Source organism: Ostrea edulis, chromosome 5, assembly GCF_947568905.1.
Source record: "Ostrea edulis chromosome 5, xbOstEdul1.1, whole genome shotgun sequence".
Lineage (NCBI taxonomy): Eukaryota > Metazoa > Mollusca > Bivalvia > Ostreida > Ostreidae > Ostrea > Ostrea edulis.
In genome coordinates this window covers 86,428,627-86,446,887 of record NC_079168.1, presented here as the reverse complement: position 1 = coordinate 86,446,887, position 18,261 = coordinate 86,428,627, and the positions used below count along the sequence as shown (strand labels likewise).

Below are 18,261 nucleotides of genomic sequence, written 5' to 3'. Positions count from 1 at the left end.
CTTATACTTCAACTGCTCTTTTGAAAGATAAAATTTTTCAAAATCATACTTCGGTTTTAGACACATTCAAACTACTAGTCAGTGGAATGGGTATATATATATATATATATATATATATATATATATATATATATATATATATGAGTTACCGTACCTATACTGAATTCCTAAACTTAACAAAACCCTTTCAAAGAAAGGGACATTACTGAATCGAAGTACTGTTCTAGCAAGCCCCCATCTTTGCTCGTCACGAAAATATTAACAGCTGTGAAGGAGAAGCTTCAAACATACCGTGCCATAAAATATGCTAGAAGTGGTGTTAGTTAAATGCAGATTCTAAAATAATCGTAATTAACGTTTATTAAATTTGAAATTACAAAACTTTTCTCAAATCAATAACATCAAAACCTATGACAGTCTCTTGGGAACCAGTGGTGCTCCTTTGTTAGCTGACTTGTTATATATTTTTATGAAATAGGTTATTTAAAAGCTTCTACATGGGAAGAAAGAGTTGCTTGCCTTCAACTCGACATTTAGATATATCGACGACGTTGTATCTATGAGTAATAATCATTTTCATTCATATGTCGATTCAATATATGCATATAAACTCGAAATAAAATACACCACTGAGTCCTTCACATCTGCTTCGTACTTAAATATTCTATTGAAACTAGATATTAACGACAAACTAAAAACTCGACTTTATGACATACGGGATGATTTCAGCATCTCCATCGTCAACTAAATGAATATTCCATAATCACCTGCATATGGTGTTTATATCTCTCAACTGATTCCATATAGAGCTTGTTCTGTGTATGATGAGTTTTTAAATCGAGGTAGGCTATTGACAAACAACTTGATGTTACAGGGTTTTCAACAGTCTCGTTTAAAGTAAGCATTTCGCAAATTCTATAGTCGATATAACGATCTAGTTTGCCAATACAACTTACCTTTGGGTCAAATGCTGTTTGACGTGTTTCATACCGATTGTTAGGCCGTCAGGATAATATTGTTAGACCGTTCTTGACAAAGTGATTGTAAGCAACATCAACACAACATAATGTGCTTATGATAAATAAGTTTTCATTGTAATTGCATTCAATTGTTATAGGTCAGAATGAACCTAGATAAACTCAGCAGAAATCAGTCACAAATATTGCTAACAAACCATTCACATTTATATCAATAACAAATTACTAACTTACAAGGTACACATCTGATGATGGTTTAACGCCGAGCTGAATTCCTACACAAGAATGTCAACTGTTACAAATATAAATCCAATATTCAAAATCCCCAGATCTTATTCAATGCTTCCAAATGCTTAATACTACAATGTACAAGCACAATGCATTTATATAAAAAATGGAATTTCCAGACCGTTTCTACGACTCAAATAAATAGGATTATGTAATCTTTACATTAAAGTGACAAAAAGTTTTCTAACATTAGAACTTGTCGAATTTTTTCTAGGTCATATGTATCAATTAAGGACAAGAGTATTACACAACACCCCATTAAATTGTTTGAATCACAAAGAAAACCCAATTCTTCGTAATTGAAAACCTGAATGCATATTAATATGTACATCAAATCAAAACAATAAAACAACAAAAACAGAGGACACTAATACTTTTGAAAAGTCATCTTCAATAACATTGTCTTTGCTGAAAGGTGATTAAAGAACAGTGATGAATTGTATAATTGCTTAAATGAATACAAAACAAATAGCTGGGAAACACGTACCCCTGAATATGCCAGAAGTGGAATCAAATGCCAAGGACGAGTAAACTTCCGCTGTTGACCGGTCACACCCGCCATGAGCCCTATATTTTGATCAGATAAACGGTGTAATCCATAGTCAAAAATAGAATGTAAAATATAACTTAACAATTGTTAAGAAACACGTCAGACAACATTCGAACTATTGGCAGGTTGTATTTGTAAATTAAATCGATGTAACGATTATAGAATTTGCGAAATGCTGACTCTAAACGAGGTCTCGAAAACGAGAAGGTGCCATTTTTACTTCAGTAGTTAAAATTTAGTCCTAGTTCAAGTTAGGGTTCAATGTTTGCAGAGCGGTCTAATTTTTTATTTTATGCATATAAAAATCATTTATTGCGATCTGCATGAGAGAGAGAGAGAGAGAGAGAGAGAGAGAGAGAGAGAGAGAGAGAGAGAGAGAGAGAGATAAATAGATGTATGTATCCGTATGCAAGGTGAAGATAACGAACAGTGATCAATCTCATAACTCCTAAAAGCAATACAAAATAGATAGTTGGGTAAACACGGACCCCTGGACACACCAGAGGTGGGATCAGGTGCCAAGGAGGAGTAAGCATCCCCTGTTGACCGGTCACACCCGCCGTGAGCCCCATATCCTGATCAGGTAAACGGAGTTATCCGTAGTCAAAATCAGTGTGCCAAGAACGGCTTAACAATCGGTATGAAACACGTCAGACAGCATTTGATGCAATGCGAGGTTGTATTGACGAACTAGATCGTTATAACGACCATAGAATTTGCGAAATGCTGACTTCAATCGAGACTGTTGAAATCCCTGTACCATCAACTTGTTTGTCAGTAGCTTACCTCGATTTAAAAACTGACTATACCCAGAACAAGCTCTTGCATATTGAATCAGTTGAGATATATAAACACCATATGCAGGTGATAAGGGAATATTGCTACATAAATGTGGGAAGTTGACGATGGAGAAGCTGAAATCATCCCGTTTGTCATACAGTTGAGTTGTTAGTTTGCCGTTAATGTCTACTTTCAATAAAATATCTAAGTATGAAGCAGAAGTGGACGACTCTGTGGTGTCCTTTATTTCGAGCTCACAGGGATATATCAAATCGACATATGAATGAAAGCTATCATTGTTAATAGACAAAACGTCATCGATATATCTAAAAGTCGAATTGAAGGTCACAGCGAGAGATTTTTTCTTCTCACGTAGAAGTTTTTGAATAAATTCTGCTTCATATGAATATAAAAACCGGTCAGCTAACAAAGGAGCACAATTCGTGCCCATGGGAATTCCAACAGACTGTTGGAAGACCTGATCACCAAAGACCACGAAGATATTGTCAATGAGGAACTCTAACATATTTTTTATTTCAACTTCAGGGTACTTGTGCGTGGAATCAGAGTGGTGTTTAACAAAGTAAGTTTTTGAATGACTGATCACTAGATATGAATATTTCCGTTTTCCGTTTTTGTTGAAGAAGCAACTGTCTATGATGTCAAAAAGTCTAGTCTTTAATTTATCGTGAGGAATGGTCGTGTATAGTGTTGAAAAGTCATAGGTTTTAATGCTATTGATTTGGGAAAAATTCTGTGATTTCAAGTATGGATAAAATTTGCTAACTCTAAGGTACGACAACTCAAAAAATGCAGAACAGATCCGTTATGTTGTAAGTATCTGTAAATGTCCAGATACTTAAATGAAATCGTAGAAATTATCTAAAGTACACGAGGAATTCAAAATTCTAGGTTTAATTACGTACATGTACAATGTATACGTGTAGTTGTGAAATTTCAATGACATTAAAGAAATTGAAGTATTGAAAGCCCTGGTAAAGAAAAACAAAGAGCCCCAACCAAAACAAAAACATGACGATATCTTTCCATCAAATATCGAATCCCAAAGCGGTGCGTATATAGTGAGAAGTCCTGCATTCAAAGATGTGTATACTATTTTCAATATCACAACAATTATCACAATATTTGTTGTACATCTGAATTCCATAGGCTTGCATTTATACTATTTTCGTATTCTGAAATGTATGTAAAAAAAAAATTCAATTGCATCCAGGTATTCTTTTTAAACTGATATCTTTGTAACGTTGATTCAGTAGATAGTCTTCCATGAAAAATTGGGTATTCTGACTAAGCACTTTTCCGTACCTTACTTTAAAAACTTAATTTCATAATAAAGACTATAATGAGTATTTTCATTATTTCCGTTAGGTAATGTAGATATGCTCTTTCATCTATAGTTTAAGATAGATTCAAAATTGACTTTAAAATATAAAATACATATTAGAATGTTGTTTTTACGAGAAATATTTTTCCTGCTCTTCGTTTTCATAGTACAAAAAAAAAAACTATTTTAAGAAACCGATTCACTCAGTCCTGCAGCTTCGTTAGTTTTTATTTGTTATTTATACTTATTGATGATTGAAAATTGTCATTCCATAATGATTGTAAACGTTGAAATTTATTTACAAACAAAGGAATAAATGTCGTCAACATAAGCAGCATTCTTCGTCATAAAAGGGTTCAGTCGTGTATTCCAACTTATTTCAAGTTAAAGCCTACACCCTGTATTTCCTACAGCTATACTTCTACTATTTCATCCAAACTTTGTAATTATAACAAACTTTGCAGTGCCTAGATATAGACCATCTTATACGTAATCCACCAACGTGTTCTTGTTCTTCATTTTCTTTCAACTATAGTCCAGCTGGACACGTCATTACTGGTGACATCAAATCACTTATTCTAAAAGGTCCTAAATGAAATTAACATGCAAGGTGAAGATAACGAAGTGATCAATTTCACAACTCCTGTAAGCAATACAAAATAGATAGTTGGGCAAAACGGACTCCTGGACACACCAGGGGTGGGATCAGGTGCCTAGGAGGAGTAAACATCCCTCGTCGACAGGCCACACCCGCCATGAGCCACATATCCTGATTAGGCAAATGGAACCATCCGCAGCCAAAACCAGTGCGCCAAGAACGGCCTAACAATACAGAGAACCTCGATCTTTTAATTGGTGACAGAACTTCATCTCTATTATGAATTCTGTCGAAGATTATGCCAGACAATGGGCTAAATATGAAAAAAGAAGAACTTGATACATTGTCGGAATGGGATAAAAGTATATGTGGAATATCAAAATCCCGCATTAGACATATTAAAAAAAAAGTAGGTAACATCTATCTTTCTGTGTTTAGTAAACCAGAAGTAATAAAAGTATTAGATAAGGTTACATGAGGAATATGTTAAAAATGATTCCAGCTGACAAAGCTAGTAACAACATTGTGTTTGTTTGTAAGGCTCATTATTACAACTGTATTTTAAACGAACTTGGTATTACTTCCACTTTTGGTAATCGTACTTATACTCCAATTGCCCTTTCAAAAGATGAAATTCTTCAAAACCATGCTTCAGATTTAGACACATTCAATATCCCAGTCAATGGGTCCAATCAATATGAGTCACCGTACCTATACTGAATTCCTAAACTACATAAAAACCCTTACAAACAAAGATACATTGCTCAGGTGTTCTACCAAGCCCCTATGTTTGCTCCTCAATTAATAAAAACAGCTGTGAAGGAGAAACTTCAAACATACTGACCGACTACATACATGTATGCCAGAAGTGGTGTTAATCAAATGTGGATTCTAAAAACTTCTAAAGAACTTTTACAAAACTTGAAATCGCAAAACTTTTCCAAAATCAATAACATCAAAATGTATGACTTTCAACACTTTACACGACCATTCCTCACAATAAATTAAAGACTAGACTTTTTGACATCATAGACAGTTGCTTCTTCAACAAAAATGGAAAAAGGAAATATTCATATCTAGTGATCAGTAATCCAAAAACTTACTTTGTTAAACACCATTCTGATTTTACACACAAGTACTCTGAAGTTGAAATAAAACAATAAGCTAGAGCTCCTCATTGACAATATCTTCGTCTTTGGTGATCAGGTCCTCCAACAGTCTGTTGAAATTCCCATGTGCACGATTTGTGCTCCTTTGTTAGCTTACCTGTTTCTTTATTCATATGAAGCAGAATTGATTAAAAAAACTTCTACCTGAGAAGAAGACATTTCTTGCTGTGGCCTTCAATTCGACATTTAGATATCACGACGACGTTTTGTCTATTAACAAGAAGAACTTTCATTCATGTGTCTATTCGATATATCCCTGTGAGCTCGAAATAAAAGAGACCACAGAGTCGTCCATTTCTGCTTCATACTTAGATATTTTATTGAAAGTAGACATTAACGGCAAACTGACAACTCAACTGTATGAGAAACCGGATTATTTCAGCTTCTCTGTCGTCAACTTGCCATATTTATGTAGCAATATTCAATTATCACCTGTATATGGTGTTTATATCTCTCAACTGATTCGATACACAAGGGCTTGTTCTGCGTATAGTCAGTTTCTAAATCGAGGCAAGCTACTGACAAACAAGTTGATGGCACATGGGTTCCAGCAGCATAGGTTGAAGTCAGGATTTTGCAAATGTGATGGTGGTTATAACGATCTAGTTCGTCAACACAACTTATCATTGGGTCAAATACTGTCTGACGTGTTTCATACCGATTGTTAGGCCGTTTTCGACACACTGATTTTGACTACGGATGACTCCGTTTACCTGATCAGGATATAGGGCTCACGGTAGGTGTGACCGGTCGAAAGTGGATGCTTACTCTTCCTAGGCACCTGATCCCACCTCTGGTGTATACAGTGGTCCGTGTTTGCCCAACTATCTATTTTGTGTTGCTCATAGGAGTTATGAGATTGATCACTGTTCGTTATCTTCACCTTTCTTACAATGCCCGAGTATCAAAATACTACTCAGAAAACCTTAACAAAAATGGCATTGGGATCTCTCTAACATCTTTTTGTAATGAATATTTTTTTTAAATAAACAAAAATCATAGAGTAAAGAAAGAATAAGGATAAATGCGATCAAAATGGCTTCAGTTACTTTTCCATTAGAGATATTTTTACAACACAGGGTATCAGTTTTGAACATTTTGAATGAAAGAATTATTTTGTTTTTATATGTAAATATTTATTCTCTATACACATATATAATCAAGATATAGTGTCCATGGTGGGTGTGACCAGACGACAGGGAATGCTTACTCCTTCTATGTACCCGATTCCACCTTTGAAACATGTATATCCAGGGGTCCGTGTTTGTCCAACTCCATATTTTGTATTCTTTATAGGATTTATGAGATTGATCACTGTTCGTTATCTTTGACCTTTCTTTATATAAGAGAGGTCAAAGAGAAAACTGTATTTCAACCAATTGACAACAATACCAAAAGGCGCGAAAAATAAAATTAGGGTTTTCTCTGTATACAGTATCTGATATTGTGAATGCTTTAGATTTAGCCAATGATTTCATTTAAACTCGTAACTGAAATGATATATACGGGGGAAACGTTGAACAAATAAGCTAGAGTGAATTCTTTCTCCGAATTCAGGGGAGCACTGAGGTGAAGAAACCAAATCACTTTGAATTCATCATCTAGATAACGTTAACTCAATAGATAATTTAGAATTAAATATTCGAACCAAAGCTCACATTCTCCATTCTGAAAATGAAAGGGCATACGGTATAGCCTTTACTACATTTTCATTGTGAAACCGTCAACTGTAGAAGGGCCAAACAATACGGTATTGGCCAAATCTAAACTATTCACAGTATTAAATAGCTCGTCCGTTCATTTATATTTGATTCATGATATCCAAGTATTCACCTAGAAGCAACCATAATGAACACTTCTGACATAATCAAATACTGGTGTGAATATATAGTCCTTTTTTCATTCAATCATACTTTATTTCATCCCTAACGAGGTTACGACAGTGAAATTATCATAAAGAATTACAAGGATAGTAGAACAACAGCGTTACAAAGAATAAAACGGTTACAAATAATAAACATACGAGAAAGGATAATGTGGAGGGCCCTAGAGTATTTAGTCTAACTGAACATTAAAAAATTAGATAATAGTATTAACGTTCAACACGGTGTAGACAAATTATCAATATTGATTCCCTTTTCAATTATCAATAAGAGAATACAAAGTAATGGGTAACAAAAGCATTTTCTTTAGATATTTAAACGATTATGGGATTCATTAAACCGAATCATAAAATGCAAATGCGATTTCGCATATTACGTAAAATTTTAATATTTAAAATATATAAATGTCAATTCAAGGAAACTAAAACTTAAAATAAAATCCCAGTATCAAGGTCTCCTGCTCTTAATGATTGTATTTCCTTGCAATTGATATTCATACAGTGTGCAAATAAAAAATCAACCCACCTTCACTGCCCCTGTCTGTTACGTGGTAGTTTTATTAGTATATATAGATGGTCGGTAAGCTGAGAAGCTGTATTACACAGCGGTAGCCGGTGGAATCCAAAACCAATCAGGTAAGACATTGTTTTTGAAAATTCATTATGATTGCTCACACTCTTGAAAAACTTTCGTAACATTTGGCAAACGTTTTTTCTCAGTAAAATAAACAAAGCATATTTTCTGGGTTTCCCTTGATTCAACATATTGTTTACTTTCTTTCTGCTAACACATCAATAATAAGCGACGTTTTCTCTGCGATCATTTTCAATTTAAAAAGAATGAGATAATCTGTATTTTCCTAAGATATTCTTATCGTATATTAGAATTGCGGTCTATCCATATCTATTAGCTCAATAGGCCATGCATGTATTTACCTAACATTATCTTAAAAAATCCTAGATTTATTGACAGGAAAACATTAAGCTACAATACTGTTAATGGTGTCATATTTTTCACGAAAGATCAAACACTCGTCATTTTTGTTTAATAAGTAATTTACCAAATTTACACATACGAAATAGTTACATTTCAAGGACAGTATTTCGAAATTAAGATATAGGATATATAATGATTGTCTTTTGATTAAAGTATTGTATTGCCTATGGGAATTATCAGAATAATCACTGTTCGTTATCTTCACCTTTCATGACTAAGAAATAAAGATTTTACGTGAAAACGGGCATTATGGAAATTATGCCTGCGGATCTGCAAATGCAGTTGATAAAGGCCATGTTCACTGAAATACATGTAGTCTTATTCATTATATTTGCATTTTGGTTTTCCCTTTTCGCTCCCGGGGCTAGTGATATCGAATATACTATATGTCTAGAGATTTCCTCACCCAAATACTATACAACATATATATTGCAAAAGATCATGCTCAGTAAATAAAAACATTCAGAATATATCTATATTTAACTGCGGTATTTCCATGCTGGTGTTGTTGGATCTCTCTCTCTCTCTCTCTGTTTGAAGAGATTGATTTTGGCTAAATACCTTTGAAGTTTGTTAATAAATATTTTGTAGTATTTGTATGTATGAGGATAGTAGAAACTATACAAACACTTTAATATCATATGAGTATAGAATGTCATTAACTTCATGAAGAATGCCGGAGTAACGTGTCGCAGTTCATATTCTCGCGTATTTCCAAAAATGAAACCCGTCTTATGTTTACATTCTACTTTTATTTTTGTCCCCATTTCAAGTCGTTTAGATAGAGGTATGGCAATGATCAATATTCATACACGTATTGTTCATAACTTGAACGCATGCGAAGATGACTATCATTAGAGTTTGTAAAGATAGGAAAGGCAAAAGTAATGTAAATGTATATAAATTTTTATGCACGAAACTTCTTGGTCTAGAATAGTGGAAAGAAACAAATGATATGTGATTCTATAAATATGTACTGAAAAATTTGTAGTGTAAATTTAATCCTTTTCTTACACACAAGTACATAATGTAATCGTCATATGAACATGCTTCAATGAAATGCTTTCCATTCAAGGGTGTTATGTTTCAGTTTTTTTCTCATGACAGAAATGCTGAGCCTTCTAGCCCTCGTTTGCTTCATTGCCTGCGCTGTTGCGTATCCTGGCTATTCAGACCATTATCCAGACACTTATGACGGATACAGCAAAGACCATTATTCAGACACTTACAGCAAATACGACGAAGGCTATGGTGCAGGCTACAGCGACTACTACCCAAAGCATTATGGGATAATCCACAGAGGAAGAAGTAGTGGTGGTTTCGGTGGTGGATCTGCCTCTGCCGCTGCTGCTGCATCTGGTCTTCGTGGTTTTGGTGGAATTGGTGGAGGATCAGCCGCTGCCGCTGCTGCCGCCGCTGCCTCTCGCTTTGGTGGTCTTGGAGGAGGATCAGCAGCTGCCGCTGCTGCCGCCGCTGCCTCTCGGTTTGGTGGTCTTGGAGGAGGATCAGCCGCTGCCGCTGCTGCCGCCGCTGCCTCTCGCTTTGGTGGTCTTGGAGGAGGATCAGCAGCTGCCGCTGCTGCCGCCGCTGCCTCTCGCTTTGGTGGTCTTGGAGGAGGATCAGCAGCTGCTGCTTCTGCCGCTGCTGCTGGAAATGCCGCGGCCGCTGCCGCCGCCGCCGCTGCTGCTAACAATGTAGCAGTAGGACCAATCATACAGCCCACTTATGGCTTCCCAAGCTTTGGATTATTTGGACTAGGAGGAGGTGCTGCAGCCGCCGCTGCTGCCGCTGCTGCTGGACAGGGTGCTGCCGCTGCTGCCGCTGCAGCTGCTGGACAGGGTGCCGCTGCTGCAGCCGCTGCCGCAGCTGGACAGGGTGCCGCTTCCGCTGCAGCTGCTGCCGCTGCTTCTAGATTCTATACTATATATGGTGGAATGGGTGGAATGGGTAGTGGAATGGGTGGAATGGGTGGAATTGGATTGGGACCATTTTCCAGTGGGTTCAACTTTGGAGGTGGATCTGCTGCTGCTGCTGCTGCCGCAGCTGCCGGGCAAAATGCTGCCGCTGCTGCAGCTGCAGCTGCTGCTAATGGAGGTGCTGCCGCTTCTGCTGCAGCCGCTGCTTCTGGTGGATTTGGTGGTATGAGAGGAAGTTTTGGCGGTCTTATCGGTGGTAGTTCTGGCGGTAGTATGATGGGTGGTATTGGCGGTAGACGTGGCGGTCACAAAAAAACAAAGGTATTTCTATGAACGATTAGAAAATTTGAATAAAATCATTTATCATGAGTAGAAGTAATGTAAATGATGTTTTTTCTTTTCTTTTTTAGGTGTATTAAATTGAAGAGAATACCGAAAGTTTGATCAGTTGTATCATTTGTATAATGAATGAAAAACTCTTTCCTGTCTTCTTAATTTTATGACTGGGGGAGTGCAGCCCATCGTTAATTTCAATAAAAGCATACCCCAATTTGAAGGAAAATTAGTTTGATTGGTACATTTGTATACGGATTTCATAATTTATCCAAAGGTTAGTTTCTAGAACAAATATTGATATAAGTGGAACAAGTGAATAGATAATCAACACATGGTATGTTTAAAAATACTACATGTGTTTTTGCAAATGTATAAAATGTTTTTTAACGGAACACGGGATGAAGTGACTAGGGGGAGTAAACATCATCTGCTGACTGGTCACACCGGCACATCATGATCAGATAAACGGTGTAATCCCCATGAAGTATGCCTGCGGTTGCCCTTCTGCATTTTCAAAAATGAAACTTTGTTATATCTACATTAGACATTCTTTTCTGTCGGAATTCCTAGGAATTGAAATATACTTTTTATATTCATACACGTATTGCTCACAATTATTGTGTAGGTGTTGTACACAATTCACTTCATGAGGCAATGGCTGTCAATACAATTGGTAAAGATATCGATTGATTGATTGATTTATATTTTCCGCCACACACAACAATTTTTCAGTTACCTGGTGGCGCCCAGTTTTTTATTGGTGGAAGAGAGAACCAAGATGCAATGTACCTGGGAACAGACAACCACCTTCCGAAAGTAAACTGGGAAACTTTCTCACGTACCGGCGCGAGTGGGATTCGAACCCGCGCCGACTAGAGGTCAGAGGCCTTGTGATTTTGAACGCGATGCTCTTACCACTCGGCCACGGAGGCACCCTAAAGATATCGAAGGCAAAAACATTTGAAGTGTAAATATATGGAAACAAACATCAAACAGAAAAATGAAGAAAATTCTTTGAAAATATATAGCACTTGACAATTAACATAGAACATCACTTTAGTGACGTTTTAAAACTACTGACTGAATTTTTCTCCTAGATATTGCTATGAAGATCACTGCACTAAGTGGAGAAATATCTAATAAAAATCATTCAAAAATTCACCATATATAGATACCAACTTCCGCTACTACGAGGGGTTAAACTCACGTCCAGCAGAAGTAAATCTGACGATGGAAATGTCGCTACTCTGTCAAACGGAACATGGTCATCGAAAATAAAAATCGGAAGTAGAGTGGATCATGCAATACATTTTCACGCACAAACTCACTCTTTATGTACGTGTAGCATTTATTGCAGTGAATTAATGAATAAATATTTTTTTTATTTAAACACTAACGGCAGTCCTTATTAAACGTGAAACCTATGTATACACGTTATTACCAACTGTTTGTGCATGAGAAGACAACAGTCGAAGTTACATGTCCCAATCTAAGCTGGAATGACTCTGAAAGAAAAGCAAACATGTCACTCATAAAGGATAGGCAGAGAAAACACTAATAGTTATAGCTATTGATACAAAACTCCAGATGGATCCCCTTTTACAGAAAAAGTAAAGATAACATGAACGCTAATATGAGAAATGAAGATATCGAACAGTGATTAATCTCATCATCCCAATTAAGAATACGAAATTAAAGCTGACATGAATTAATAAATACGTACACCTTCCTCATCTTATCCGCCATATTTCTCTCAAGTACCCTTATCTACCCGTATATACCCCAAATGTGATTGTCACACCTGAGTGATTTTTCTAGGTGGACTCGACCAGTGCATATCTCCGATAGTAATAAATCACATTTTAAAACATTATGTTTTGCTCAAAATTACAAAATATTTATTGTATACCAATGCAACATTCCGAAAGTTTAGATAATTTCTTTAAAAAAATGCAAAAAAGAAGCTTTTCTTGCATACTTGCAAGTGCATGCAAGTATTTGCAGTTTCTTATGAAATAAATGCGGATAAATAATTTGCCAAGAACACACTGATAGAGTGGAATAAGTAAAGAGCATAAAATATATTATTTATATCAATTCTTGCAAAATACAGGTCCATGCCATATGAATAATATGTAATGCACATGGCATATTCGCAACAAAAAAAAAAAACAAAAAACAAAAAACAACCAAAAAACAACCAAAAAAAAAAAAAAAAAAAAAATGACAAAAAAAAACAAAAAAAAAAAACAACAACAACAAACCCAGACGTCTAATCAACAGGAATCGGAGATGTGCACTTACCAAAAATATTAGATTCTCTTTATTCTGATAAATCCACGAAACAAAATGATAAACTCCATTAATTTGTATCTCGTTAGAACTTTACAACACGTTGTCATTCCATTATACCGACTGCGGTACACTTCACCCGTGCCAAACAGGGTGTCTTCAATCAGGGGAGATGTCAGAGTCGAAAATTTTTCCTGTATTGAATGCTTGTCTGGTCGAGGTTTTGCAGTTTATAGAAATCGGGAATCTAATCATATACAAACTTGGATATACAAATAAGGGAATAATGATCGAAAATATACATCTGTTTGAAAATGCGGGTATTACATTTGTACGGAAGCCGAGAGGTGCTAAGATATAGATGTAATATTTATTTAACTGACGGCCGCCATTTAATTTATGTGGCGGCCGCCACTTAATTTAACTGTCGGCCACCACTTATTAACTGGCGGACGCCACATATTATCTGGCGACCGCCACTTAATTTATATGGTGGCCACCAGTTAATTCATATGGCGACATCCACTCAATTTAAATTATAAATGGCTGTCACCAGTTATTCAATTCCTCTCTCTTTCTCTATCTCTCACTCAAAATGAAAGGGGTGCAATCCCTCCCCAATGCTTAGTAATATATATATATATATATATATATATATATATATATATATATATATATATACAAAGCACTAAAATGACCAACGACACGAACAACGAGATTGTCAAATTTTCGGGACGACCCGAGTATTGTGCTGATCCCAAGACAGAGTGACATTCAGAGTCCTGAGGAGATGTTCTATGCAACTTATGTCACTCTGCCTTTCTTGGGATCAGCACAAGTTGGGGCAAATTGAGAGTGACATCATTTCATTGGAATCATCTCTCCAACTGGATACCACCCCAACTGAATTTCAGGAGGCTTCTAGAATTATAACCACTTATAACACGGCCTTGACTTCCGAGCTGGAAAAGGTCCAACAAAAGAAATTCCAGCGTGATGGCATCCTTGATAGAAACAATCAATATTGACCACATTATGTAATTCTTTTCGTTTGTCCTGAAGAAGGGACGGGTCAACCCGAAAATTTGACAATCTCGTTGTTCGTGTCGTTGGTCATTTTAGTGCTTTGTATAATTTTTTGTATTTGACCTTGTATCCATTTTGTGGATCCGACACTCTGAGGTATCGTGTGTTGTTGAAACTTTAGTGCTTGTATATATATATATATATATATATATATATATATATATATATATATGCACAATTAAGAGCATTAAATTATTGTTTTTCGATTGTATTGTTAAATACGTAGAACCACGGGGCTGACCCTCCATTTTTTTGGCAACGTTCATTTTGTATTATTTTCACATGCAAACTAAATTATTTTCACATGTGAAATAAGATTAATTGGCGGATTGGCCCCCACCCCACTCTTTTGGTGGTAGTAATGAATGGTAAAATGTAATAATGAATGAACTGATCAATTGAAGGATGAACGGAGCCCCCTCCCTCCAAGTTAGGAGTATGAAGTTTGGACAAAAGAGATATTTTAGGTTCCTTTTCTGCTTGTCAACAATTGTAGAAGACAATTTCTCCTTCGACTGTCCCTATACACTTTGAAAAACGATGCTGCGTGTTTGCGTACTATTCTAGATCTTTCCAAAACAGTCACTCAGCGATACGAAATACATTGCTTTTGCAATTGGCAGCCGTCATATATAAATTTAGTGGCACCCGACAGATAAAATAACTGGCTGCCGCCAGTTAATTTATATGGTGGCCGCCAGTTAATTTATTTGGCAGATGCCAGTTAATAAGTGACGGCCGCCAGATAATAAGTGGCGGCCGCCAGTTAAGTAAATATTAATTCTATACCCTGGCACCTATCGGCTTCCGTACATTTGCAATCCATAATAAACAGTTGATTACACAAAGACACATATGAAAGGAAAGGTATAAACGAAAATATAGTTTTATTGTCTCTTTGGGAACCATATAATTATTTACGGTATCTGTATGTCCATATTCATTGATTGAACGAGAGAGAGAGAGAGAGAGAGAGAGAGAGAGAGAGAGAGAGAGAGAGAGACTCCTACTTCGATGTACAATATATTATTTCACAGAAGGAAAGCTTACAAGCATTAAAAATTTCCAGCTATTTAAAAATTTGTGATTGACACTATATTGAAAACTTACAGGAGTTGATACTTATAATTGAATTCATTACAAATTAAAAAAAATAGTTTAAACTGTGCATGTAAAAAATACTGACTTTGTAGGTTAGAATAACGGAAAAAAGTAAATTGTCAAAAGAGTGCAGACCAGCCCAGCCTCCCTGCCCACCCCAACCCCCTGTATACGTGCCTGAAACAACATATCAATTCGTGTTGAAAGAAAGGTGCATATCTGCATTTCATTAAATTCCAAAGGAGCTCGTATTTAGGTGTCCCCCTATTAATCATTTTGTATACAACGCATCGTTCCCGAATTTAGAATCATGCTTTCAGAGCAGAAATGAATTCATTTTGAAGTACATCTAGTTTGAATGCAAATATAGGATTCCTTCTTTTAATTTCATCAGACTCATTAGAACCCCCTCCCCCAAACTATGCAGCTTTGTTTTTATTGATATCTAAATCAGCATATGAATCCGGGTATACATTATATAATGTTTTTTCGTGATCATATAGATATCGATAGTAGAAAATGTTTATATTCTTGCCTTTTGCATATCCTACTAGTGCATTACAGTAGATTGACACTATCATATCAAATAAAACCTCAACACAAATTTTACTGATTTATGAATACTAACATCTTATCGAATACATTTGAATTTGAAATTTTGACGTACAGCGTTATGTCTATTTTCAAAATATATCCTTTGTGCCAGATCTACGAAATGAAAATATTTATAAATAAATTACACTCAAGCCTGAAAGTAACCATTATGGCATGTTACAGAAACGTTAAAACACACATATGCTATAGTCCTGCAATGCATGCATGCGATTTTTCTGAATACATGTATTTATGTATTCGTGAATGAAGTTCCTACGCTTAAAACTATCTTGGCCTTTATGCATTTTGTTTTGTGATTTTGGTTTACCATTTCTTACACTGTGTAAATGAAGGAAAACTTGGTAAAGGGTCAATTCTACATCATACAATTAGTATGCATGCATGTGTTGAAAAACAAAATGTACATGTAATAACCAGACATGTATCGTCATTTTTCATAGGGGGGGGGGGGGGGGGGGGGGGTGGGGGGACGTACAACAAGAAGAAAAAAATTGGAAAATTGGATTCTTCAAAATTTCCTGACATTCAAACTAATAATTAAGAAGCCATTGTGCTAAAATAATTTAATATACAGCACAACCAGCCGCAAGACATCTGACCTATTACCCGAATTGAATAGTGACCTTAACCTAATATCTGAGTAGACCAGTAGGTGTGTCGAAACTTAACTGACTGCCCTGTAATCCCTCATAGGCTGCTTAGCAGCTGCAATGACAAGAGTGATACAAGTTTAATATTTATTAATGGATCAGAAACAGGATGCAAATTTACATATATGGTGGAAATGGTCGCATGCAAACTTTTTGTGGGGAACTGGGGAGGCGGCCAGTGTGCCAGTTTGACTACCAAAGTAGGGGCAACACAGGGGGCCCTATGTGGACATAGGTGCCCGAACCTGAACGAGTCCCCACGTTCTAAGGGAGGTAGAGATCTCTGCGCATCTCACCGGTCTCCTGCGTGATACCTGGTTTAATTAGCAAGTGCGGAGCAAGCTTGTAGACCCTCCTACAGTTGTCGCAACATGCACCAGCCTGTAGCATCCCCTCCCTTAGTAGGAGGTGGATATGGCCCCAGCTATGAACTAGCTGAGAGCCCCACGAATTAAACTTTAGCAACTTATGCAAGAAATTAGTATTTTCTATGAATATCCACTGACCCTTGACCTAGTTTAATGGTCGTCTGGAGGGTACACATGAAATACCTGCCCCCTGCTTTAGTAGTAGGTGGGAGGAGAGCCGGTTTTGGCGCAGAATTAGTGATCAACTACCCCAACGCACTCCCCAGTCCGACACAGACATTGGAACAATGTCCCCCACAAAAATTGATATTTGTATGTTAGTTTTCTTTTTTCTTCATGCATACTTGAAATTGGAGGCACTTAAACAGTGGGGTGGGCGATGTGCACCATCGTTGTCGCCCAGGGCCCGCAGGCGCGAGGGGAGAGCATTTATCTCTACGCTCCTCTCTCCGAACCCCCTGTGCAGTCTCAAGCAATGGTTACTAAGACCAAGTTATCACCAAATTGACACATTTCGGTAATCGCTCTCAACTTAAAGATTACCTGCATTTCCTGTAATTTTCGTGGGAAACTTTCAGGATTTCCGACCAGTAATTAGATTGAATTCTGAAGTTGATCATTGCAAAAAGTGTAACCTCGAAGGTAATAAATTAACAACAAGGTCATCTCAATTCTGCGGGGTGGGCGACGTGCACTCTCGTCCGTCACCCAGGCCCCCTGGAGGCACAATGGGAGAGCGTTTATCTCTATGCTACCCCCTTCGAACCCCCTTGCGTACTCTCAAGCAATGGTGACTTAACCAAGAGGTCACTGGTATCACCAAATTGACACATTTTGATAGTGATTATGAAAGTTGTAAATTATTTGAATTTCCTGGATTTTTCAAGGGAATAGCTAAAACTTCAGGATTCCTGACCAAAATTAGACTGAATTCTGAAATGACCATTTCAAAATGTGTAAACTCAAAGGTGACGTAAGATTAACAGCAAAGTGGTCGCAGTTCAGGCGGACTATAAGACTTGTCAGCTCTGAATAACTCCTATGATGGAAAGCAAAAATTGGACAAAATTTCCAAACACCAATTTAGCAAACCATCTCCCAGTCCTACTGGAGGAAAATTACGCCCCATAACTGAAACTGGTATACCTCTAAAGGATTCCGATTGATTCTGAAGAGTTTCAGCAGAAAATTCTAGAATAATTTTGAAGTCTGAATTCCGTCAAAAAAGATCTAACTACAAGTCCCAAATACTTCCGTAAAAACTAAGGTAATGATAGCAGAATGGCACATTGCTAAATGCCATTTTCGACG

The 18,261-nt window shown here is 36.7% G+C and overlaps 1 protein-coding gene across 2 annotated transcripts; it reads left to right on the top strand.

Moving 5' to 3' along the window:
- The first annotated feature begins 8,110 nt into the window (after positions 1–8,110).
- LOC125652355 (spidroin-1-like) lies at positions 8,111–10,983 on the top strand. 2 transcript variants are annotated; one of them, XM_048881502.2, is made up of 3 exons: positions 8,111–8,225; positions 9,694–10,823; positions 10,913–10,983. In XM_048881502.2, the coding sequence occupies exons 2-3, from the start codon at positions 9,696–9,698 to the stop codon at positions 10,919–10,921; spliced, it is 1,137 nt and encodes a 378-aa protein (XP_048737459.1). In that variant the 5' UTR covers positions 8,111–8,225; positions 9,694–9,695; the 3' UTR covers positions 10,922–10,983. The 2 variants fall into 2 exon arrangements, with proteins under 2 accessions (XP_048737459.1, XP_056022584.1); XM_056166609.1 differs by having other exon boundaries at positions 8,122–8,225; positions 9,694–10,983.
- The last annotated feature ends 7,278 nt before the right edge of the window (positions 10,984–18,261 follow it).